The sequence below is a fragment of the Cibotium barometz genome, chromosome 63, assembly GCF_041138505.1.
Source record: "Cibotium barometz isolate CiBa-2024 chromosome 63, ASM4113850v1, whole genome shotgun sequence".
Lineage (NCBI taxonomy): Eukaryota > Viridiplantae > Streptophyta > Polypodiopsida > Cyatheales > Cibotiaceae > Cibotium > Cibotium barometz.
Genome location: NC_141108.1, coordinates 17,866,260 through 17,892,824, shown reverse-complemented (window position 1 = coordinate 17,892,824; position 26,565 = coordinate 17,866,260). Strand labels below are relative to the sequence as shown.

Below are 26,565 nucleotides of genomic sequence, written 5' to 3'. Positions count from 1 at the left end.
CTTTAGCATTTTCCAAGCTAGTGCGCCATTCATTTTTCAGAACCTTGCTGAAGACGTCGCTGTCGTCAATTAGAGGGGCGGTTCACGTACTGGTGGTGGTGGTGGATGTGTGTTTAATGTAGGTGCCTGATCTCCACATACACCTAGATTTCACTGTCATATATGAGGACAACCTAGAGTTCTCCTCTTTTCACTGTCATATATGAGCAACTCCTCAAAGCTTTTGCGATATTAGCATGCATTGAAAAAATCTGGCTATTGGTAGGAAGGGATACGGTAAGCAAGAACACTAGTACCATACAAAAATCATGAGCTTTCAATTATAGCGATACCAGGCCACCCATCTGCGTCCAAAAATATATAGAATATGCATTTTATTCCGAGCTTAAGCTTTACCAATCAAATGTCTGGTCTACAATCAATATATATAGCTAGCTGGAGCTAATATGCGTGCAGTAAAGGACCAAGGAAAAGAGCAGAACCTGCAGCAGCAGGTGGTGGTGGTTCGACTCGGTCTTACCCTAATCTAAACATTCTATATAATAGATAGAAGATATAGGTTACAGTAACGATGGCGAAGAAACCGAGAAAGAAGAATTCTTACATGGCACAAATTTTCCCGAACGACGACTATACGGGAGTGCAATTGAAGCCGCTGAAGTCGAAGTCCAAACAAGGCTCGTCGCATTACTTTCAGGCAGAGTTCAAGCTGCCGGATGCGGTGAACACGTCGTTGCACGACCGGCACGTGCACATGGGAGCCTTCCGAACGGTGACGGAATCGTGCCTGGCCATCAACTTCGGCAGCCGCGTCGTCAGAAACACTGACTACATCGTCCTGAAGTTGCCCGTCCACCTTCCTTCCGCTCACGACCCCCTACACCACATGCACCCCAATACCGTGCTCAAGCTCAGACGCGGCATCTATGATCCCTTCACGTACACATCTACCGTGGAATCCTTGCGCAAGCACGCCAAAGACTACATCGCCCGCAACCTGCCCCAGGGCTTCCAAGACCCCCCTTCCATCACAGCGAAAATCGATGTCTTGGTCGAAAAGCTAAGGGCGGAGAGAACTGCTAAGAAGATTAATAATTCTACGTCCCCTAATCATGCTTCAGCCAGCTCCTTCGACTCGGACAACCCTGCAGTAAAGCTTCCTCGTATCACTGCCCTCGGAGGACCCCTGCCACTCATCTTCCGCCTACGCATGGACTGTGACGGGAAGTTCTGGTCCCCTTGCTTCTTCAATAAGAATTTTAACCAGCGCTCTGAGACGCGCCAGGACATTACGCAGGCCAAAGGCCGCAAACGGGTTAGAGGAATTATGTATTGTCCTCATCAAGAGTTCTCTACCGTTTACTCGAGGGTGCCCGTCACCCGGAGGATTAATTGCAACTACAAGGGAGGGGCTGTTGATGAAGACTATCATGTTGGAGACGGCCTCAAGCTGGCGCCCTGCTACGGCGTGGTCATGAAGGACAGATATACGGAGGAGGAGGAGGAGGAAGGCGTCACTGTGAAGCCAAAACATCGTGCACGATCTTTCGAGGAGAATGCGGAAAGCTTAGAGAATGAATTTATGGGCGCCAACTGTAATGCTGAGGCTGAGGCTGATCAGGCTTGTGGGGAGGCTATGGAGGAGGCTGAGACGGAGGACGACAATGATTTGGAGGACGCGATCCCTGGAGATTTAGAGTTCGCCCAAGAATTGGAGGATACGATCCCTGATCATGATGAGTACGCCGGAGATTTAGAGTTCGCCCAAGAATTGGAGGATATGATCCCTGACCATGATGAGTGCACCGATGATTTAAAGACTTGGAGGATATGATCCTCGAATCGACCATCCATGACGATGATCATGAGCACATTCAGAGTCCGGACGCCTGAGAATTAGAGAACGTTGATGGTCGCCGAAACAGTGACTAATGATTTTGCGGATCTGCAGGACGTCACTGCGAAGAGTTTGAGTTAAGCCGTCGTAATTTTGAAAATTAGAACTTAGGACAGACGGGTACCGCGCAGCACAACAGCCACCATTGGAGTCTGATTGAGTTAAAGCCTTTGTAAATTTTGGAAATAACTGGCAAGCCAATGTTTTTCAATTTAGAAAAACCACCCTTCAACAAAAGCTGTGTGTGTGTGTGGAGAGAGAGGGATCGTTTTAAGATAAACTAACTAAAATTTAAGCCTTTACGGTTCACTTTATAGAAAAACTATAGGAGTGGGATCGTTAACCAAAATTTAACCTTTATAGAAAACCTATACATCACTTGTGTTGAAAGGGTATTTAGAAAATCTTCTTTTATCTGTGGGTTTTTGAGTATTAATATGGTCTCTTTTATAAGCCAAACTATTTTATTGTCAAAATCTATTAAAAACCCTTCATATAAGTACACTAATAAGTATAAATTAAAAAACTCCTCCTAGTAAATACACATGATATATTTTTAAGTGAAAAAACTCTTTTTAGTAAACACACCTGATACACTTACATATTTTTAAGTGAACCTCTTTGCGAATACACCGGTACATGTGGTTTTTCTTTCTCTCTCCCTCTCCCTCTTCCCCTCCCACACAACCTATGCTATAGATTGAATCTTTGGTAACACTTTTATAGTTTTAATTTATGTACTAAGATATGATTACCCAAAATTATCAAAGGACTAGAACTAGTCTTGTAGAAAAATAGACATGTATGTGGCTTTTAGAGACTCTAATATTCAAAATATATTTTAAAGAACTTCTAACTATTGAAATACTCTCAACATAAGATTTAATTTTAAATAAAAATATAAATTTCTTCTATGGTCATAATTTAGGCACTTTTTGTTTTAAGAAAAGTTTTCATGTTTAAATTTTATATTGAAAATACCTTTATAATTTTTAAGCACACTATTAATGTTATATAATTTTTTCCTGTATGTATTTAGGCCATCAACACGGTACCTTTTACTAACTAAAGGTACCTTTTTATACACTTCTTCTTGACGATAATGCTATTATAGTATTTTTATGTTATTTTAAGTAATTTTAAATATTAAAATCCACTAGATATATGGTTTTTTCCCAAAACATTTGTTACAGGTAGATGTATGCAAACCAAGAAATCTCAAGTGGGTTCATGGAAATTTAAGTTGATTTCCCTTTTCATTTATATAAAATTCATAAACCATTCATAATAATAATAAGCCACTTTTGTGACTCAATCATAAGACTCGTATTTAGCATGGTACCAATGGTTTACCAAATGGATTGATAATTACTTATAAGTATTAATCTTTTAAAATGCTTATATTTATAAATTTTCTCTAAGTAAGGCAAGTGCATGGTTATTATCCTTTATGTGGATGATCTCATCTTAGTAGGAATGAACCATGAAAAGATCATTATCCTTTATGTGGAGGACCTCATCTTGTAAATGAAGGAGATGTTGAGCAAAGAGTTTGAGATGACATAGTTTGGATTCATGCATTTCTTTTGTGATTAAAGTCTGGCAGGGTTTCATCCATACTTATTTTGGACTCATGCTTTTTCTAAAATGTGATTAAAGTCTGGAAGAGCCAAAGTGTCTTTTTATCTCTTAGTCGAAGTATGATAGGGAAATTATCAATGCATTTGGCATGGCTAACTCAAGTCAATTAGCACCCTAAGGTTGATACATAGCTATAGAATATGCTTCTTCATTGGTGGATATCATAGCAATAGGGTGAAAGAAGAGGGATTGCACTCAATACATGGAGTACCACACATGCGTGCACTCATGAGAGAGTACCATCATGGAAGCTTGCTTGAAGCAAGAAGATGATTAATGTTTGATTAGCAAAAACAATTAGATACATAATTAAGCTCATAGTTACCTTATATATACTAGAGCTCAGTTTCACACTTCATTATTAATGTCTAGCCTTGTGGTCCATTAGCCTTATGTCCATACCGTTTATCCATATCCCATGGCCTTTGGCCCATATGTCCTAAGCTTATATGCTTATTAACATGGGTTTTGATTCCACCATGTTACAAACCATCCCCACCCATATATCCTATGATTATTAACATGGGTGTTGATTCCACCATGTTACAAACCATCTCCCCACCCATAACATTTCATCCTCAAACCATAGAATTAGCTCTTTTACACATCATATAAGTGAGTTTATCTACATGAAACCCACGTGAACAAATCACTCCTGCATATAAGGAGAGTAATCCATGATCCAACTTGAATGTGTGAGAGTAAATACCATCATATGGTTGTAAACTACATATAATACTCTCAAAACATCCCCCAATAAGCTCTTCGTGATAGTATATAGCTGATATGAAGCTCTCAACCCATGCTCATCCAATACCATCACGAAGAGGCCTGATCCAATACCCATGCTCATCCAATACCATCCAATAGTGAGTTCCAAAAAGTTCCAAAAAGTATAATCATTGTTTTTAAGCATCATTGATCCCTCCAAATACATCTAGCAACCCTTGATATCCCTCCAATATTGAGGTGGGTTTGCCATGAAGCTTCTTTATTACTCCATGCCTTTTGACAAGGTATTCCATCATAGTTGAGCTAAAAGAAGGTACCCTCTCTCTCATACCCAATATTTTCTCGGGTACATATTCAACTAATCTCTCCTCATTCATTGAAGGTACCTCATCACAAACTTGCACTTTAGGCCCAATGTAAGCCTTTAAGTGAGACACATTTAATATACATCATGAATATTAGTGGTCGGTGGAAGCAATAATTGATATGCTACTTTCCCTACTCTTCTCAAAACCTTATATGGGCCATAGTAGCAATGAGATAATTTGGTGTTGGTTTTCCCTTTGAGAAACCAATATCTTCACTTAGGGATCCTTAAAATCACCCAATCTCGTTATTGAAACTCCAAAGGCCTCCTATTTGCATTGGTATAATGCTTCATCTTCACTTGAGCTTGCTTCATGTTTGATTTGCATTGTTGGAGAAGAGCAGGCATTCTCTCCACTTCCTCTTTTGCATTTGAATTCACTCCTTCTTTCTTGACAACCATCATAGGTGAATTCACCTTGCAACTATACAATGCATTAAAAGGTAACATGCTAATACTCTCATGAGTACCATTGTAGACAAACAACTAACTATTCATCCCATGCTTTAAGTGTCATGGCAATAGCGCCTCAAAAATAAGTTTCTACCCACTTATTCACACCCTCTCCGTTTGACCAACCATAAGTCTCGCGATGGTAAAAGCAATGCTTGGTTTCAACTTGGTTCCCATTATCTTAAACAAAGTTCTCCAAAATGACCTAATGAATTTGACATCCTGGTCACTCATAATTTGTTGTGGTACACCATGCAACTTGAATATATGATTCACAAATTTCCTTGCAACCATAGATGCTGTGTACTTAAACTTTGTAGTAATGAAATGTGTGCCCCTTTCAACCTATCCACAACCACATATAAGTATTTCCAACCTCTCTTTTTGTGTGGAAGACAAGTAATCAAATCCATAAAATTTTTGGGAATATAAATTAGCCCATCAAGCTTATGTGTTAAGTCCTTATTGAGTTGACAAGGCATATATCTTGTGACAAAAGTGTGTATGTCTTTTCACCTTTATTTCCAATAGAATCTCTTCCTTATCTTTTCAAAGGTCTTGAATAGTCTCAAGTGCCTAGTTATAAAACCTCTATGGGGACACCCATTATTTTATTTTCAGATATTTTATTGTGGGATACACCTTTTATTGTGGGATACACCTTTTATTCATATCATTTTATTTACGTGCTTTTGTGGACCATTGGTCAATAACACAAGAACCTTAATCATTGGATAATACTTCGTCTTCACCACCTTTCCCAAAACCTCCTTCCAAAATCACTTTCACTTTTCAATTTCATAAACCTCTCCAAAATTAGAGGCCATGGATGTAACAAGAAAGGCTTAAGCATCAATCTTGTCTCATTAGAATTTGAAAAGCTTCAAAATTCTGCAATTTGGAAATTGGACAACATGAGGGGCTTCCTTAATCCTCAATGATTTTTCAACAAAAAAAATCCCCTCCCCTTCTCTTTGTATGCAATTGCGTGTAATTTTTCTCCCACTCTCTTTTCCATGTAGTGGTTGCCATCACCTTCTTTTTCTCTCTTCACTAGTTCCTTCTCTCCTTCTCTCTCTTTGTTAGTCATTGTCGCCTTATAGCATGCAATAACGAAATTGCTCTCTTGATCTTCTTTGAGCTTCCACAATTATTACACATGTTGAATTTATAATATCAAAATGAGAGGTTTTTTCCCATTTATAACATGATTTAAACTTTTTTTATTTGCTTCCACTACCATCCCTATAATAATGCAACATTGACCACATCACCCCACCCACATCCACCCAATAATAATATTACATGAGACAATAACTCTTTGATACTTTCTTGTTAAAAGAGAAATCCCTTTTATTAGAGATTTCCTCAATAAGAAACAAAAATAAGTGGTGGTTATTTTTTATTTGCTTCCACTACCATCCCTATAATAATGCAACATTGACCACATCACCCCACCCAGATCCACCCAATAATAATATTACATGAGACAATAACTCTTTGATACTTTCTTGTTAAAAGAAAAATCCCTTTTATTAGAGAATTCCTCAATAAGAAACAAAAATAAGTAGTGCTTAGAAGATGTATTCTACCAGGATTCTCCCAGGCCTCATAAAGTATCTCTTTCCCAACTATAGAAAAATATTCTTAGTGAGACGAATCCACTTCAAGTGTTGAACTAGATGATTCACTAAATGTGGAGGAGAGTGTGGCATTGTCATATTCCTTGATGGGGTATAGCCTCCTCTAAGCACCAAAATCATATTCCATAATCTATGGAAAAGTTAGCAGATTTGCAAAGGCAAAAGAGGGATTGATGTAGAAGCTCCATGAGGCCAACAACAGGGCACCAATCTACAGAAAAGAAGAGTGTCCACCTCAAGCAAAAGCTAGATACTATAACACAGGATCAATACAAGACAATATGTGGCACATTGGCACAAGAAAACTTGGAGCTTAAGCAAGGGTAGCCTGCAAAAATGATAGAACATATTCAATATAGGGAGATGGGAGATCTTCGAATAGAAAGTTGATCTTCGAAATATAGTAGCATTCCACCAACTTGTATGATTGACCTAGGTGTTGACTTGGTATGCTCACCCTACCTTGGTGATAGGTGTATTGCATGATGATATATTCTTGGAGACTCCACAAGATTTGGTCGTAACTCTTGACCTACATCTAATAATGCTACATTTTTTAGCATGGGATCTATGCTTATGAAGTCAAATGTATTCTCAAATGATAAGGAGATGCATGAACTTACAATGCCAAATGCATTGAAGGAATCCATAGAGTACTGTCAAAGGAAATTGTAGAACAGCTCAGCATGGATTTGGACTTCAAGACATAAACCATATCTTGATTCAAGCGATTTACCACTGTATACATCACTTGTGGTATTTTAAAGCTTCACTGCATTATTACTCATCATCTCTTAGACCTAATACAAAGATCAGGCTCCAAAGGGCACTTCAATGAAGACCATGTGAATTACCCATAGTCTCAAAGGAAGAAATGGAAAAATTATCTTTTTTGACATCCCCATGAATGGCCAAAAGAATGGAACATGGTAGACTTAAAAAGTAGGTTACACCAACTAACTTATCCTCATAGATCTTGGCTTTCCTAGTTTCATAGAAAAGTGGATAAAGATGTAGAGAATATACAACATAAGCTACATGATGATAAAGATTACCCAAAGGAAGACAATGATTCATGATGATACTTGTAAGGACACTTAGAATGTTTTACCACCCCCTGACTAATGAACCGTTTTAGTAGTAGAAATAGAGTCCGATTCACACGCCACTAGGACATATATCGTAGATGAAAAGTAGTGCTTCAACATAATGATGCTAATATCTTTGATAGCATTGGCTCCTACGAATATGAATTCATCAACACATGGACAAGCATCAATGTTATTCATTGTTTTTTAGAGAAGGGTGAACGATATATATATCATTTTCTCACAATTGGCCAACAGTCATGCACTATGTACCTTGACCAATACTTTGATCCTCGACATCAAAATCCATTTCCATTAACTCTTTCTTGCACTGCATACTGCTCAATTTTGTAAAGCATATAAGCAGGTAGGTGCTTGCAACATTCAAGCACATGCATTAAGCACATGAATTAAGCACCCTTACTTGTATTTTCCCATCAACATGCATTCGCACATTTGTATCCTCAACATCGATTCTCCAAACACACACCACACCGACTAGCCTTGTAAAACAACATGTCTAAAACCTCTTAAATTAATTTCCTCTCAAGCCTCACACCACAACCATTAGTTCCCTAAGTTTGAGGATGGACCTAGAAAACCAGGAGGGGGGAATGTTGATTCGAGGTTAACATAGACCACTGACATGCATCAACAACGCACACCTGCATCTACGACAAGCTGGTTGCATTGGTCACAAGGGAGATGAGCTATCTACAACAAGCCAAGAGCATGCACAAGCAGTGCAAAGTCACTAAAGGATGTACACAATAATGGGCACCACTTTAAAAGATCCTTGTCCACCCTCACTTATGTGTTGTCCCTGCCTAAGTGAGAATTAATAACTTGTTCCAATCATTGTATTTCCCCCATAATTATGCTTAATGATATACTCAAGGGATGACCATGCCTTGGGCGCCCACTTATTATATTGTAACCTTGTCTAGGCTAATATAAGCACACATTGAGAGGATGTCAGGTCTTTCAAGTTATTCGATGTAGATGCCCAAACTTATAACTCCCTTATATATAAGTGAATTTCTCTAACAAGAAAGGGACATTCCCTTAAGTGTTGATTGAGAGTGAGCTCTTTCTCTTTATGCTCTAGCTCTCTATCTTATCCTCTTATTCTCTTAGGAGTGCTTTTGTGAGAGCGCGTGTGTGTACCCTCTTTCCCTCTTGGTCTTGCCATGTTTTCTATAGTGAGAGAGTGAGAGTGAGCTATCATCTTACGTAGTGGAGCATCATCTTGCAACAATGGGGAGTGCCAAACTCTACATAGACAGCTCTCATGGTGGAAGGAGGTGGGTTTATTACATGCTAGCATTGCATTTGTGTAGTTGCCTCTTTCATGAGATGGTTGGTAAGCTACCTCGTGTTGAGAGAATGAAAGCGCGTAGGAGGATAGCCCCACCACCACAGCCATGTCACCCCACAAAGCCCTTCATCCCTTACACCACTAACCTGTAAAGGGTGTTGGAGGGATGAGGGGGGGCTAAGGGTCCCTTGTCCCTTATACTAAGGGTTTTAACCCTTTCATATTGCATGTGGGATAACTCAATCCATGTTGGTAGCAGCAGAGCTAGAGGACGGCTCTTCTAACACCCCTTGGCATCGAACTTGGCTCCATGACAATCACTGCTGATAGAGGCTACAATAGAGAGCGATGGCTTGGCTCATAGAGGCACAATAGTAGCTTAGGCTCAGAGGAGATAGAGGCTTGGCCATGGTTGTGCGCTCTCACAAAGGCCATGGCAAGCTTGGGTGTGCAAGGACTTTACTATGAGCTTGGCTTGGCTCAACCCAATAGCTTGTACACACAAGCGGGAGTAGAGGATGAGTAAAGCAATGCAAGGAAGAGTACCCACTCTAATACCATGTTGAGAGAATGAAAGTGTGCAAGACAGCCAGCACGGCCATGCCACCCCATAGAGCCCTCCATCCCTTACACCACTCACCCGTAAAGGGTGTTGGATGGATGAGGAGGGCGTAAGGGTCCCTTGATCCTTATACGAAGGGTTTTATCCATTTTATATTACATGTGGGATAACTCAATCGACCTGGTAGTGAAAGAGGATAGCTCTTCCAGCACCAACTTCCCTCTACGACATGTGAAAGTTGAGTTCTTTTCACTTGGTTAGCTTTGTGTTAGTAGTGAGTGTGGTATATTTGGGCATTCTAGGGTGAGTGTCTGTTCGTGTACACTCTACACCCTTCCCTATTTGTGAAACTCCAAACCTTAGGGTTCAAAGGTTCAACTACATTTTCTTGGTATACCCCTTCGGGTTGCATGATCTCATAGATTCCACTTCATGTGTGTGACTAGATTGATCATATATTTAAGGATGCCAATACACCACCCATCCACTGAACATCGAGGTGCCATAAGATTCCTTCAATCTAGCAGGAGGAAGAATATCTATGTTAAAGGTCACTGGTTTCCCACTTGAGAGTGGGGTTGTTCCTTTAGAAGAAGTGGGTAAGTCTACATCATTGTTGGCTAAGTAGAAGTCATCAATAGAATGGTTTGTAGCCATTGGGGGTTCTATGAAATTCTCTCTTGTTGATGATAAACTATCAAGGTCAAAGAAAGGGTTTTTGAGGAGATGTAGGGTTTCTAAATTCCCATCCCACTACTTGCCATGGGAGTATGTGAGGCAACCTCACTCTCATTGTCTTCGTACACATAGAGGGTTAACAGTGATTGACACCACCACTTTCCTTGATCGCAAGCGCATATGGTCGACCACCTCACAAAGATATCTCCTCATTGTCAAGAATGTTCTTCTAAGGAAAGGTCGAGGGGAACAAGAGTGTGGCTCCATGTGCCACCTCACAGAGGTTTAGTTTGTTGTTTCTCTCCTTTGTTCATGTACTTCTCTCCAAGTGTCTCTTTTGTTTTTGTTTTGCATGTTTCATTCAGGTAGGGTTTTATGCCAGCATTAAGAGTCAACTTTTTAATCTCAAGAAATACAAATTTCTCATTTCAATTAATATCATAGCACAAAGTGTAAAGTTGAGATGGTACCAAGCTAAGAATAAATGAATTATGTGACTAAGCTGGCATGCAACTTCTCCTAGGAGGTTTTATTGAATGGTGGATGTGTATAAGTGCATGTCGATGCAAGAAAAGATAAAGCAAAAAGTAGATAGAATGAGTAAGTACAAAGATGGAGTGGCCTAAAGCTGAGTCCAGGATGAATGTGTAGTTTAATCACTAGATTCTATAGTGGGTGTGAGTGTTGTGAAGGTGGATTTGTGTTTGTAAAGCACCTATAAATGTATTGTGCACTTAGAAAACTCCATGAAGCTTCATGCTCATGAGGCTCACGCTTGTGAGAATCACGCTTGTGAGGCTTATGCCTGTGAAGGTTCACATGTGAGGCTCACCCTTGTGAAGGTTCACACCTATTAGGTTCACACCATGAGATTAAAACCCGTGAGGCTCATGCGTATGAATGTTCACTCTTATGAAGCTCACACTTGTGAGACTCTGTTGCACCCAGCAGAGCAGCTCAGTGGTGGTAGAGCACTCAATATGACCACGTCGTGAGCACCACCTCAGTACTGTACATGTGAAGATGGTAGGTTGTAACCACCAGAGTAGCTGTTACCAAGATTAAAAAGATGGTGCAAAAGGCAAAGAGAAAAGGTGCTAGCTCAAGGTTGCAGAAGTGGATGCTGTTGTTAGTCACAACTAGTGGACAACCAGTGATGTGAAACATACTATGGTCATGGTTCTTAGGAGGTTCCAACCTTGTGTTGATGAGTAGTTGCTCTCTGTAGTGAGGTTCCAACCTTGTGTTGAGTAGTTGCTCTGTATAGTGAACTTCTACTGATTTTGGAAGTAATACATTTGTCAAAGAGCAATGTTGCTATCACTTTATCTTTGTGTACTCTCCGTAATGTGTTGAATCGGAATGATGTGTCATTGTTTTAAGAAACATGATGTGTGCCCCCGAGAGAGAGAGAGAGTTGCCCAATTTATGATAAATTACCCTATGGGTGATTTGACTTTTAGAAGATCACGCTTCCCTATACGGGATAAGACTAGGTCTTACCTATGAATCATATCCTTGAATCTCTACATGGTCAAGGTGTCGATAAATAGGAAATTTTCTCGAAATTAAGACTTAGTGGACCATCTTAAGTGTTTCGCCTATTTTAGAAGCCTATTTTAGACGGGGGGAACCTTACACTCTCTCTCATATACACACACACACACTATGCATAAACTTCAAAATGTGGGTTATGGGTTAAGGAGATTCATTAGTTGTGTTTAAGTCATATAGTGTTGTGTGGGTAATTAGAAAATTTTAAAAAACTTTCCTCTAATAAAAAAACTTTCTCTCTCAAACACACACACATATACACAAAGTGAATTCAATCTCTCTCTCTCTCTCTCTCACATAAAAAACTTTCCTCCAATAAAAAAACTTTCTCTCTCAAACACACACACATATACACAAAGTGAATTCAATCTCTCTCTCTCTCTCTCTCTCTCTCTCTCTCTCTCTCTCTCTCTCTCTCTCTCACACACACACACACACACACACATGCGGCCTACTATGTGCGTGCGTAATCTATATTATGCCACATAGATTCTTATAAACCTAATATACAAAATATGTGGCATAATATAAGTTACAAAGTTAATGCTCTCTCTCTCTCTCTCTCTCTCTCACACACACACACACACACACACACACACACACACACACACACTCACAAAGTGAATTCTCTCTCTCTCTCTCTCTCTCTCTCTCTCTCACACACACACACACACACACACTACACATAAACTTCCAAATGTGGCTTAAGGAGTTTCATCAACACACACACACACACATCAATGGCTAGCTTTCATGCACAAAATCAAGAGTATAAAGCAATTATAAACTTCCACATGTGGGTTAAGGAGATTCATCATTAGTTGTGTTTATTTCATAGAGATTGTTATGTGGGTAATTATTCATGGAAAGGAAACATGAAGCATGGCATCATTCCAAAACAAAAAAGGATATTGCTAAATCCTTTGGTCCATATTGATGTGTAAAGTTGTGAACATCCTAAGACGTAACGTGCCCTCTAACATTTTCAAAGTCTAAACAAGTCCTCCTAGAAAACTCACTTCTAAGTTCTTTCTCACAACCCCACGTAACCTTTTATCACACTTTACAACAAACTCATTCAAAGGCAGCAAAGGAGACACACACACATGGTATATGTATGTAAATACACAAACACACACATCAATGGCATTAAGTCTTGTCATGAACCATAGAGCTTGATTTCCACATGTACATAGGGGCCCATGGGCAAAAGGAGAAAGTGACTATAAATAGGGCTTGGGGTACATTGGTAGGATCTTTTGACACTTTTACTAATTTTGGTCATCTTGTACCTTTGGGCTCCATCAATGGAGATTTGGCCTTCCATGGTCAAGTTCATGGCTAACTTGAAAGCTATCCTCTTGCTGAGAGGTTAAACACACTTAGGCTATTTGTGCATCTTCTCTTGCTACATGCACTTATAGATTCTCTCTCTTTTACTATGTTCATGTGATGAGCCATTTGATCACTAATCTCATGATTAATGGATACTAGATTCTTGCTTTGATGTGTTTGATTCAATATTTTACTCTATATCCATTTCATTTGGTATCAGAGCCTTGATTTTGATCCATTATCAAGGTTTTGGGCATGAGATTAGTCATTTTCTTGATAATTTTTTGAATTTTCTCTTGATTTCTTGGAGTTTTGGCTTAATCTTGCTTAATTTCTACTTAATCTTTGGATATTAGTGGAGGGGAGGCATCATTTCATGTGATTTAGCTCAATTGGACCTAATTTGGGCACCCTGGACCAAATATTTAGGGTGGGGTACAAAAATTGAGGAAAATTTAAATTAATCACCTGTTAATCTCTCTGTTAATCACATTTATCTTTTTGTGCTTCTTTTCCAAGCTTTCCATAGCCATTACTTCTCATCTTTCCCCCGTTTTGCTCCCATTTGCTAGGGCTTTTGTTGATCTTGAAGAGAGGAACACATAGAGTACCAATTTACATGCAATTTTTTGAAAATTTCTAAAAATTTTGTTTCCCTTTTCTTTCCCTTTGCTCCAAACCCTAATCTCTCTCACATAGCTCACAATTGTCCATCTCCACTCACTCTAATGGTTGAAAATGCTTGCCTATTGCTATCCTATGGCTAATGGGAGTGGATCTTGTTCTCTTTTTGACCATGAGGATGGGCGTAGATGCACCGTTTTCCCACGCATCCTCACTGCCAAAAATCACAAGTAGAAGACTTCATTTCATTGCATTCCATTTCATGTGGTTGTTAGCCACCATGATGTTTGGCATGTGGATTTTGGGGAGTTCTTCATTGCTATTGGAGAGGGAGAAGAGGAGGTTTGAGCAGCCCTCAGAAATTGCAAAAATCTTCAAGATTTGGTTCCATTGGAAGCTCTATCAAGCAACAATCCAACCATTAAAGCTTTCGGTTGCTATGGCTATTTTCTCAAGCATTGGTGATTAATCCTCATGCTATGGACAAATTGGGGTTATTCATGACAGGAAACCCTAATTTACAGAATTTTAACATTCCTACATAACTCATGATCCATTGGAAAGTGATTACATGCTCTTATTGCTCACATCTTTCTTTAATCACACCCATTTGGATGCCATGTGGCCATTGGTGAGACAAATGCAAGATTCTTTGATGAATCCATGCATAAATGGATGAAGGAATGCATATGCTTAGATGCATTGATTGAGCCACATGCATGGAGTGGATATTGGGTAATAATGAGAAGGTTTTTGCTATGGACATGATGCTTTTATACATTGGTATGATGCTATTGAGCATTGGAAGAGCTTGATGTGTGATTGGAATCAATTGGTAATGCTACATTCAAATGGAAGTTGATGCCCTTGAATGCCATTTGATGCCAATCACTCATAAGCAATGCTTTTGGGAGTGATACCAATTGGATATTGATGTCATTGGTATATGGTATTACCTCACTTGTGCTTATTGATTGATGTTGGATCTTTGGATGATATACCAATTGGATATTGATGTCATTGGTATATGGTATTACCTCACTTGTGCTTGATGTTGGATCTTTGGATGAATGGTGGACATTTGGAGCTATGTGGATAAGCATGAGTTCATGCATAATGGTTTATGAGTATATTGTAATGGGCATGAGTCATGCCACATCCTTGTAAGTGATCCGCCTCATTTCCATATTCAAGCTATATGCACCTCACAATTGTTTGCACTCACTTCAATTTCTAGAAACTAGATATGTTGGTGAGGGTACCTCGGGTGTTGGTGGAGAGGCCCGAGGAAAGAGCATGGCTTGAATCCACCGTGTCGTGAGTGCCGTGGTAAAGCAGTACGGTGGAGGATTAGGTGTAGAGGTGAAGACTTGGCCTCAACCCGTGCCTTGGTTCGAACTAGGTACAGGGGTGGAAAGAGCTTGGCTAGGAGATCCGCAACACGCTACACCGACGGTCTTCGCACAATCATCCTCTTGGTTCATGTACATGGCAATGGTGCCTTAATATGGACATCTCATGGGAATTATGCCATGGGAAAAGTATGGTGAATGCTTGGAATTGCAAGGAATTTGTATGCCTTTTGGTGATGCAAGTTGAGGCACATGCTATGTAATGGATGGGAATTGATAAGAGGATTATGGACTTTTGCTCATCCACTTCTCGTGGATCTTCAATGACCATTTCACTAGGTATGGACTTTTGCATTGCTACTTGAGAGAAATTGAGATTTAGTCCCTAAAACAAACGAGACTATCAAAATTTTCTCAAATTTCTAGTCATACATGGACAATTGAAGCTTGTGGAGCATAATTTGCAGACCTTGGGATGCCAATGAGGTGCGGAAGGTGTTGACATTGGTTTGGGAGCAAACAAAGATCAATTGGGCACAAAAAGGGTCACTTTGGCAAGAATTTGCAGATTCACAAAAACCCTAATTCAGTCCCAACCCTTTTGGACTGAATTAAAAGGGACCATATGAGCTCTTAGTGCTTCCTTAAAGCTACCCAACAAACCCTTAACCTCCGCATTTCGATATCTCTTTAGGGTAGAATTTAGGGTTTTTGCAGAAATAATAAACCCTAATTCAGTCATAGGGGGTTTGAAGGTCTTCTAGATCCAATTACATAGGCTTGTAGTACTCATCGAAGACTTCGATTTGAGCTAAAAAGTTTTGCATTTGGATATTTCTAGCACAAGTTATACCCAAAATACCGTTTCAGCCTAACCCTATAAACCCTAAAACAGAGAATAGTAGCACACCTCATCTCTTACGGGTCTTTGCATGGTGGTCTAGTACACTTCATTAGCTCTCCAACAAGCTTTAGATCACTTCAATCAGACATCCCTACCTCAATTTAGAGCCATATTTTTGAAACCGAAGGTTTCCATGGGGCCAAAGCCAAAAGGGCGATCGAGGCGCAACACTTTGGCTTCCACGCGACGAGGTAGAGGATGAAGAGGCAATGATGAAACAAGGAATTTTGGATGATCTGGAGGATAATCTTGGGCACACTTCAAGAGAAGGGGATACTTTTGGGCATACTTCAAGAGAAGGGAATGAGGAGTTGAATGTTGGAAGTGCCCACCCATAAGCACACCCCACAATCTTCGCATACCATCCCCATCGATTCGATCATGCAAATGCTGATGGAAATGAATGCTAAGATGGACACGATGGCTACAAGGGTGGAAGTCAATGGTAGGCTTGACACTATGGCTACTACAAGGATGGAAGTTTGGGAAGAGAGGGTTGCTCGACTAATGAGCCAACCTTCCTATGATAGTGGTCATGGTGCTCTACATGAAGGCAAGCAATGTGGGACAGCTTTTGAAGGCCATAGGGAAGGCAAGATACCCATGGTACAAGAGGTTTCTCCCAAGGTAACACATGAGCATTCCACCAAGAATGTCACTTTCGGATTCATGGTGGATGCTAAGAGGCCTTCTATGCGGGAGATGAAGCCTACTACATTCTAAGCGGGTCCTTCTCAATTGGATGAAAAGCAACATGCACCTACATTCAGACATGAGGAGTCAAATTTTGGGGATCCGAGGAGAGTACCTTTGCATCCCAAAGCAAATCAATTCTCCATGCTTGAAGAGGAGGTGATATGGATGATGTGGTGGAGCTTGATTGGGAACATATGTCATTCATTGAGAGACAAAGAGAAGCTCATGATAGGTGGATGGAAATGCCAAATTTCCTCAAGAGGGAGTACAAGGATTTTGCACAATTCCTTGGATCTTTTGTGCAAATACAAAAGCACAAGCCCTTGCACCATCATGAGGATGCATCGTCAACCGTGTCAAAGGATGTAAAGGACAAGATTTCGCTCTCTAAGTTCAAGGGTGATGGTTCAGCCCCACATGAGTTGGAAGAATGGATGAATAAGTTGAATACATATTTTCACCTCTATCCGAAGAGTGAAAGGGACAAAGTGAATTTTGCATCCTTGCATTTGGAAGACTATGCACATCAATGGTGGAGACATATGCTCAAGGAAGGAGTTATGCCACATACTTGGGAAGAACTCAAGCATGAAATGAATATGACATTTGTGTCATCTTTGGTTCTTGATCGATACCATGAAGAATGGTATCGATACCATGAAGAATGGTATGAACTCACACAAAAGGGCATGTCAGTTAGGGAGTACATTAAGAGGTTCATGAAGCTCTCTATGTTTGTGGATGGGATCTAGATTCATACATCAAAGCGGATGTCTCGGCACAAAGACCAAGCACTATCAAAGAGGCTATGAGGTTGGCAGAGCTATATGAGCCGAAGTATAAGAGGGTTCAGCCCTACGTTTTCATAAGCCATTTCACACTTCTTCAAATGTGGGGAAAAGTTTACCTTCTTCTACATCCACTTACACTTCCCAATTCCATACATCTTTTGGAAGTGGTCAGTCCACAAAGTGGAGTTCATAATGATGCTAAGAAGAGCAATGGGTTTGTCAAGAAGCCTTCTCAACCATTCAAGAAAACTCAACGGATGGATGATCCTAAGATTGAGGAATTGAGGAGCAAAGGCCTATGTTTTAAATGCAAAGAGAAGTGGTCACCCAGGCACATTTACAAATCAAAGAAAGTGGTGGGCTACTATGATCATTATGAATGAGGATTACGATTCCAAGTCATCTCATGATGTGGAAGATTTTGAAGATTACAGCGAGGAGACACATGAAGAAGACTTGGAGGGTCATTCTTTTGTCAAAGAAGAGGATGAGTTTCCTTTCGACCTCGGTGGGAAGGATCATGCATGCATTTTGAGAGACAATATGCTAAAAGATGTAGGAAATGCAGAAAATGCAGCCCATGTATAGTGAATGGATAAAAGGGATACAAGAGGAGTATCTTGTCAATGAGAGTGCTGCCCATATTTACAGAAAATTACAAGGAGATGGTGAAGAATTTTCTCATTATAAGCTTTGGAATGGTCTACTATGGCACAAGGATAAGGTGTATTTGGTTCTAACCTTATCTTACATTCCCAAGGTGCTTCATGAGATGCATTCTTCACCGCTTTCGGGTCATCTTGGTGTTCTCAAAACATTTGACAAAGTGAGCAAAAGCTTCTATTGGAAAGGCATGTGGAGGGATGTCAAGAAGTTTGTTTTGGAATGTGTGTCATGCCAAAGGAATAAGGATAGTCACTAATTGCCAAGTGGTTTACTTCATCCTTTGCCTATTCCGGATGGAAAATGGACTCACATTTCCATGGACTTCATCACGGGTTTGCCAAAGACGAAGCATGGATGGGATTAAGTATTTGTGGTGGTGGATAGACTCACCAAATCAGCTCATTTTATTGCTTCCAAGACTACTTATGGGGCCTCTCACATTGCCAAGCAATTTATGGAGCATGTATTCAAGATACATGGTTTGCCACTCAACATAGTTTGTGATAGAGATACCAAGTTCATGGGCACTTTTTGGAGGACATTGTATGAGAACTTGGGGACTCAAATCACTCCTTCTATAGCCTATCACCCTCAAACGGATGGGCAAACGGAGTGCACAAACAAATGGCTTGAAGTGTACTTGAGGCACTATTGTCATGACATGCAAGCATCATGGGATAAATGGCTTTACCTTGCTGAATTTTGTCATAATTCAAGCAAGCATTTGAGTATTGGGATGTCACCTTTTGAGGCTCTTTATGGGTATCAAGTGCATGTGCCATCTATTGCCTTCCATGAGGATAAAATGGTTAATCCTTTAGCCAAGGAAGAGTTGGAAAGGATGGGACAGCTTCTTCAACTATGCAAGGATAATATGAAGAAGGCACAAGAAGTCATGAAGGCAAATGTGGATGAGCATAGACGCAAAATGGAGTTCAAGGAAGGTGATTATGTGTTGCTCAAGCTTTCTAAGAGCCGTCACAATATTCTCAAAGGGTCTTCCAATTCCAAGTTGGCACATAGATACTATGGACCATATTTGGTAGTCAAGAAAGTGGGAGATTTGGCTTATAAGCTTGACCTACCTCCTTCTACAAGGATTCATAATGTGTTTCATGTATCCAACCTTAAGAGGTTTGTGGGCTCTCTTCCTCAAGAGATTGAAGAGCTACCACCAATGGATGAAAAAGGAGAGATTATCTACGAGCCGGAGAGGATTGTGGACAAGAGGACAAGGGTTTTGAGGAATCGAAACATTGATGAATTCCTTCTGAAATGGAAGCGCTTTCCCATAGATGAGGCTACTTGGCAATCAATGGAGTATGTTCAACAACATGGTTTACTTGATGGAAGTATTCCTTGATCAAGTGGCATGATTATTATGTGAAGAATGGGCATATCATGAGGTTTTATATGTGCTGTAATTTCTAGACAGCTTTGGTGGGATCTATTGTTGGGGTTACCAATCTACTCCAACACACTTGGAAGATTATTTGGTTCAATGATAAATATGTGGGACCCTTTTGGGTGCGGCTATGAATCATTTGCAGCTCATTTTTATGGAAGTTTCATGAAGAATTTCAAGGGAAGCTTCATCGACAACATGGCTGCCATAACAATCCTACATGCTATTTTTGGAGGAGGAGTTTGTTGGCTTCACTACATTTGGTTTCCCTATTCCAGATGTATTTGAGGCACATTTTTGAAGACCTCTCTACTTCCCATAGGTTTACATTGAGATTGCGATTCAATTGTAAATATCTTGTATGATTTTGAGGACAAAATCTTTGGGAAGGGATGGTTTGTCATGAACCATAGAGCTTGATTTCCACATGTACATAGGGACCCATGGGCAAAAGGAGGAAGTGACTATAAATAGGGATTGGGGTACATTGGTAGGATCTTTTGACACTTTTACTAATTTTGGTCATCTTGTACCTTTAGGCTCCATCAATGGAGATTTGGCCTTCCATGGTCAAGTTCATGGTTGGCTAACTTGAAAGCCATCCTCTTGGTGAGAGGTTAAACACACTTAGTCTATTTGTGCATCTTCTCTTGCTACATGCACTTATAGATTCGCTCTCTTTTACTATGTTCATGTGATGAGCCATTTGATCACTAATCTCATGATTAATGGATACTAGATTCTTGCTTTGATGTGTTTGATTCAATATTTTACTCTAGATCCATTTCAACTCTAGAGGTCAGGTTTAAGAAATAAAAAAAAGATGCCAAAAGAGAATATGAAAACCATCTGGTTCTATGTCTCTCTCTTAACCAACTCATATCATCAAAGAGAAGAAAGTGTTGGCAACCTGCCCCCACCAGAGCATCTCAATCACGCATGCATTCCACAGCATCTCGTCCATGAATATCGCGCATGCATTCACAGAGAGAGAGAGAGAGAGAGAGAGAGAGAGAGAGAGAGAGAGAGAGAGAGAGAGAGCCTGCATAAAGACCAAAGGAGATCACATAAGAGAAAGAGGAGAATACAGAAGCGAGGGGGAAGCGCACGTTAGCGTGAGCTCAGCACCTGCTGAAACACACACAATATATATATATATATATATATATATCCTCCATGAAAGAGAGAGAGAGAGAGAGAGAGAGAGAGAGAGAGAGAGAGAGAGAGAGAGAGAGAGAGAGAGAGAGAGAACCTCCATAGACATCAATAAAGGGAGCACGTGAGAGTATAAAAAAGAACCCAGCACCTACACAAACACATAAAATAGATTAGGCCTCCATGCAAGAGAGAGAGAGAGAGAGAGAGAGAGAGAGAGAGAGAGAGAGAGAGAGATCATAGGTAGTGAATTGTGAAAGTGGAAGTAGTAAAAAAAACAAATAAAAAAGAAAATAAACGGTCCAACAAGATAACCACCCATCACCATCGGAGATCTTGGTAGGACTTTTGGCTTTTAGTGATAGAGCCTTGGGACCGTCGCCTTAATCTTCATGGGATCGGACCTCTGTCTCTCTCTCTCTCTCTCTCTCTCTCACACACACACACACACACAAATAAACAAACAAATGCACACATGTGGCCTACTATGTGCATGTGTAATCTATATTATGCCATATAGATTCTTATAAACCTACTATACAAAATATGTGGCATAATATAAATTACAAAGTTAATGCTCTCTCTCTCTCTCTCTCTCTCTCTCTCTCTCTCTCTCTCTCTCTCTCTCTCTCTCTCTCTCTCTCTCTCACGCACACACACACACACACACACACTATACATAAACTTCTAAATGTAGCTTACGGAGTTTCATCAACACACACACACACACACACACACACACACACACACACATCAATGGCTAGCTTGCATGCACGAAACCGATAGTGTAAAGTAGTCATAAACTTCCAAATGTGGGTTAAGGGGATTCAATAGTTGTGTTTAAGTCATAGAGATCATTGTGTGGGTAATTATTCATTGAAAGGAAACATGAAGCACAACATCATTGCAAAACAAAAAAGGATGTTGAAAAATCCTTTGCCCATATTAATGTGTAAAGTTGTGAACATCCTAAGACATAACGTGCCCTCTAACATTTTTAAAATCCAAATAATTTTTGCTAGCAAAATTACTTCTAAGTTCTTTCTCAAAACCCCACATAACCTTTTATCACACTTTACAACAAACTCATTCAAAGGCAGCACACATGCAAGGACTTACACACACACACATGGTGATTTCCTTGTGGTATAGTAGCAAGATGTTGTGATGTGTGAGAGTCTTCATCCTCTGAAAACTCCTCCTCCTTGAGAGGAAATCTGACTGGTGGGTTGGGTGGACTATTTCTCCAGCTGATGATAGAGTGGACGGATCTCCTTCCTCCACTGAGTGTGGCTGTTCTGCAAATACCACATCTCGGGGCTGGCCACAATATTCTTTGCCTCTATATCATAGAGTCGATATGCTTTTGACTCTTGACTATATCCAAGAAAGATACACTTCTTGCTTTTGGCATCTAGCTTGGTCCTGGATGCATCTGGAATATGCACATAACATTCATAACCAAATGTTCTGAAATGAGAAACTAAAGGTTTCTTACCAGAGTAGGCCTCTTGAGGTGTAACATCCTTGAGTGCCTTTGTGTAGCTCCGATTGAGGACATAAACTGTTGTGTTGACGGCTTCAATCCAAAATGTATTGGGCAAACCCTTCAACATGCATCGAGCCATCTCCACCATAATAGTTTGATTTTGTGGCATTCTACAACACCATTTTGCTAAGGTGTGTGAGCAATAGTGAGTTAGCACTTGATGCCATTCTCCTTGCAGTAACTATCAAATTCTATTGAAAGGAATTCTATTGAAAGGAATTCTCCTCCTCGATCTGTACAAAACTTCTTCACCTTCTTTCCTATCTCATTTTCCACAAGCTTCTGCCACTGTTTGAACTTGCCAAAAGCTTCAACCTTATCCTAAAGGAAATAAACCCACATCTTCCTACTGTAATCATCGACTAACAGCATAAAGTAAGAATTTCCTTCTAATGCAGTAGTAGACATTTTACCACAAAGATCAGCATGTACCAGCTCTAGAGGATTCTTTACCTGATTGCTGCTTTCCTATGGAAATGCCTTACGTTGTTGCTTGCCCATCATACAAGCTTCACATGGTTCCTGCAATTTTGAAAATGCAGGCAAATTAGCTACCATACCCTTTTTTTGCATCTCCTTTAGCACGGCAAATCCAATGTGACCAAATCGCTCATGTCAAAGCTTGCTTGTGCTCTTATCTCTGTAGACACTGTAAGGGCACTCAACTTGTAGAGATTGTTGCGCCTTACTCCTACCAACAGCATCTAGAATTTTTGCTTTAGTTTTCTTGAAGTGTACTTCAATCCCATGATCCGTCATCACAGAGCAAGTGATAGTAGATTTTTCTTTATCCAACCCTTATTACTGGTCATGTGTCGGGATGCTCCACTATCCAAATTCCATGAATCATCAACTGGAGCTTGAGCAGATGAACATACCTCTTCAATGATAACTCAAATTTCAAACTCGGTCTCGACATTGTTGATTGACTCCTTTCCCTTTCATGAAGACTTCAAGGTGTCATTCTTCTTGTCAGCCTCTGCTTCTTTCCTATAGTCTTGACAGCGTGACCCTTCTTGTCAAAGTAATCACAGCTCCCTTGAAACTTCTTCTTCTTTGGATTCTTCTTCTTCTCATTAGAAGATGTCATGCCTTTGCCTTTAGCATTGGCCAAAAATGCAGCATCACTACCATCGCGGAGGGTATTCAGCCACATCTCCTCCTCAAGTAACATAGCACTAAATTCTTCAAATCATAAAGATGGTACTCTAACCTGAGTGTTTAATGATGTAGCGAAGCTACCATACTTCTGGTGGAAGAATTCGGATGCACCTCCGGGCCAACTCCTCACTAGTGTGTGTAATCTCTACAATAGCCATTTGATCTCGCAGATTTTTGATCCGCGAGATAAATGCTTCAGCAAACTTTTCAGCAGAGCAAGCTCATTCTCCAGGTTCAAAATCTTGGTCTGATTATTACTGATTTCTCAGTATGATCCAAGCCTCTATAGCCTTCGTAGTATGTTGAATCAGAGTGAGAATAGAATCACTTATGCTGGTGAGAGGATGGCACAAGTGCGTTAGCATTGCACCTTCTCCATGCCCGAAGAAGTGTAGCATCTATAGTTGAAGCATGTTTGTAGGGTTGTTGGGGTCCGAACTTCGCACTGGTTCTACATCCATTCCTAGAACAGTTTCCAGGAGCTCAACATAAGAGTCTAGAATGGCATTAATTTTGAATTTTGAAAGAGTATAGTTCGTCCTCAAGCTTGCCTTACATGAAGGCAGGTGGACAAATGCGCAAGACTGGTGCAGCAGACAGTAGAGGTAGAAGTCATCACTCCTAGGGTTCTATGCAAAGAAAGACTAAACTTTATGCACTATTGTTTCTAAGAGCACCTAAGCTCTGATACCATATAAGAATATGGCATAGTAGAAAGAGATATTAGCAAGACAAATCACAATAGATAATGCAATAGATACACAATGGAGAGAATTCAAAATTCTGATTATACCAAAGAGGTACAAGTGATCACAATAGACAATGCAATAGATACACAATGGAGAGAATTCAAAATTCTGATTATACCAAAGAGGTACAAGTGATCACAATTCACAAATCACAATAGACAATGCAATAGATACACAATGGAGAGAATTCAAAATTCTGATTATACCAAAGAGGTACAAGTGATGGTGCTGTCCACCCGTACGCTCTCAAGTAGAGCTTAGATGGTGATCTAGACAGACTCTGGATGGAGTATGTACGAGGTGAAGAAGGGGGTGGATACTCACAAGCATTGGATACCTTAGCTCATGGGCAACCATGTCCATATATAGTACTGTAGGCGGTGTGGTATACACACATACAATGAGGGAGTGGTTACACTGCATAGACACGATCACCGTCCACGTATCAAGAACGCGGCCCACTGACCACCGATCACCACCCACTAATGACGGACCTAGTATCTGAGAGAATATTCTAGGGGATATTCCTCATACTGCGCTAACGCTCGTACCCCTCACCATCTCCTAACCATCATCAATGGTCACAATAATGACTCCATTGGCATCTAAGCCGGGGTTCCCACTAAAGAAATATGCATGATGGCTGCTACTCATAATGGGGGCCTAACAAATGTGCATTATACATCAAAAAGAGATACATGTTGAGAGGTGGGCATTGAGAGTGTATACTAAAACAGGATGAAGCACAACTATATGCAGTGATCAAAATGTGGACAGAGAAGTGCTGACAGAAATGTTGGTTTGATGCTAATATCAAAAAGTGTAAGTTCCATGTAGGTGACTTGGTGTTGACGTATAGCATCAAGAAAAGAGATGGAATTCCTATGGAGACCTTTGTCATGGGAGCAAACTCCATCTATATTTTGGGCCATTGATAGAGGAACAATTGAAAAGCATACATGCTACCTACTAGGAATGGCTGAAATTGAAAAAAGAAATACAAAGACAAGCTTTCAAAGAATCTAAAGAACACAAGAAAAAAAACAAATGCAGATGCCAAGTGTTATCAAGTCAACATGGCACGAGTTGTGGGAATCAAAGATAAGGAAGAGTGGGAAGTAAGGCCTGCTAGGCTATGGTTACACATGACCAGGAGCCACATATCCCTCATGAAATTAGGATTACTAGATTGTGGCACAAGTCACAATTTTATGTCCTATGAATCCTAAACATCTCTAGATAAACCCAAACTAACTCCTACACAACTGCTAGACTGTGATGGCATGTGCAAAATGGTATTTTCAATAGCTGGCATACCTATTGAAGGGAAATTCTATTACACCTTCTTCAGCACTATCCAAGGAAGTGCTGTTTAGGAAAAAATTAGATGGGACATCACCGATTATGCCATCGACCAGGATGCAAGCATAATAACTTTAAGGATTGTTGATCAACAAATCCATGTCCTTCTTCCAGAGGATGAAACCATGAACTTACCTAATAAAAAATCCCTCCTTGCATTACCTTGGTATACGCCTCCAACCCGCGACAAGGGGAAACAAGTCCAAACTCAATTAACCACTGTACTCATTCCTCTTACCATAGAGGTGAATCCAATAAATGCCCAACCATTCAAAAACACAACCCACCAAAACAAATACAACCAATCAAAAAACCACAAGACCAATCTCTCAAATGATGGCTACACAAACGGCTTTTGGAAGCCCAAAAATATCCCCCAATCGTAAACATTTGGGTACCCAAGTCTCTACAACACTTGGCCACACCGTTGCCCACAACTTCAACCAACACATGAAAAAAACACACAAAATCCACGCATAGATCATCACAATAATAACCATTAAAAAAGGCGTACATCACCCATGATTATAATCCAAACAAAGAGGAAACTGCGACAAATCTAGGTCCCAAAAAGCCTTCTTAAGAGCCCAAGGATACTACCAGGGTAATCACTTTCTTTGGATTCCAATGCCCCGGCCTTTGATAATATAATCTAAGCCACCACAATAACCCTGCACAAGGGTGGCCCCTCAAAGTCTATCTACATGGATCAACATAGTAAAAATATCAACAAAATCGATAAGTATCGCTAAATCTAGACAAAGGTATCTCTATAACCTACAACTATAAATAACATCAAAGGACCCTTGTTGGTAAGGATTTCTTTATAGCTTGTTAAGATTATGCTCTCTTTGCAAAATCCTTCAAATACAAAGCATGTTTT

General features: G+C 40.1%; 1 protein-coding gene across 1 annotated transcript; it reads left to right on the top strand.

The window, feature by feature from the left end:
• Positions 1–499: 499 nt before the first annotated feature.
• On the top strand, positions 500–2,061 carry LOC147603788 (uncharacterized). Its single transcript, XM_086796249.1, has one exon. It carries the CDS (start codon positions 572–574, stop codon positions 1,832–1,834), a length of 1,263 nt encoding a protein of 420 aa, XP_086652375.1. The 5' UTR covers positions 500–571; the 3' UTR covers positions 1,835–2,061.
• The last annotated feature ends 24,504 nt before the right edge of the window (positions 2,062–26,565 follow it).

Bases quoted from the DNA above. Each gene is read 5' to 3' on its own strand.
- LOC147603788 (XM_086796249.1), top strand. From the start codon at position 572: ATGGCGAAGAAACCGAGAAAGAAGAATTCTTACATGGCACAAATTTTC.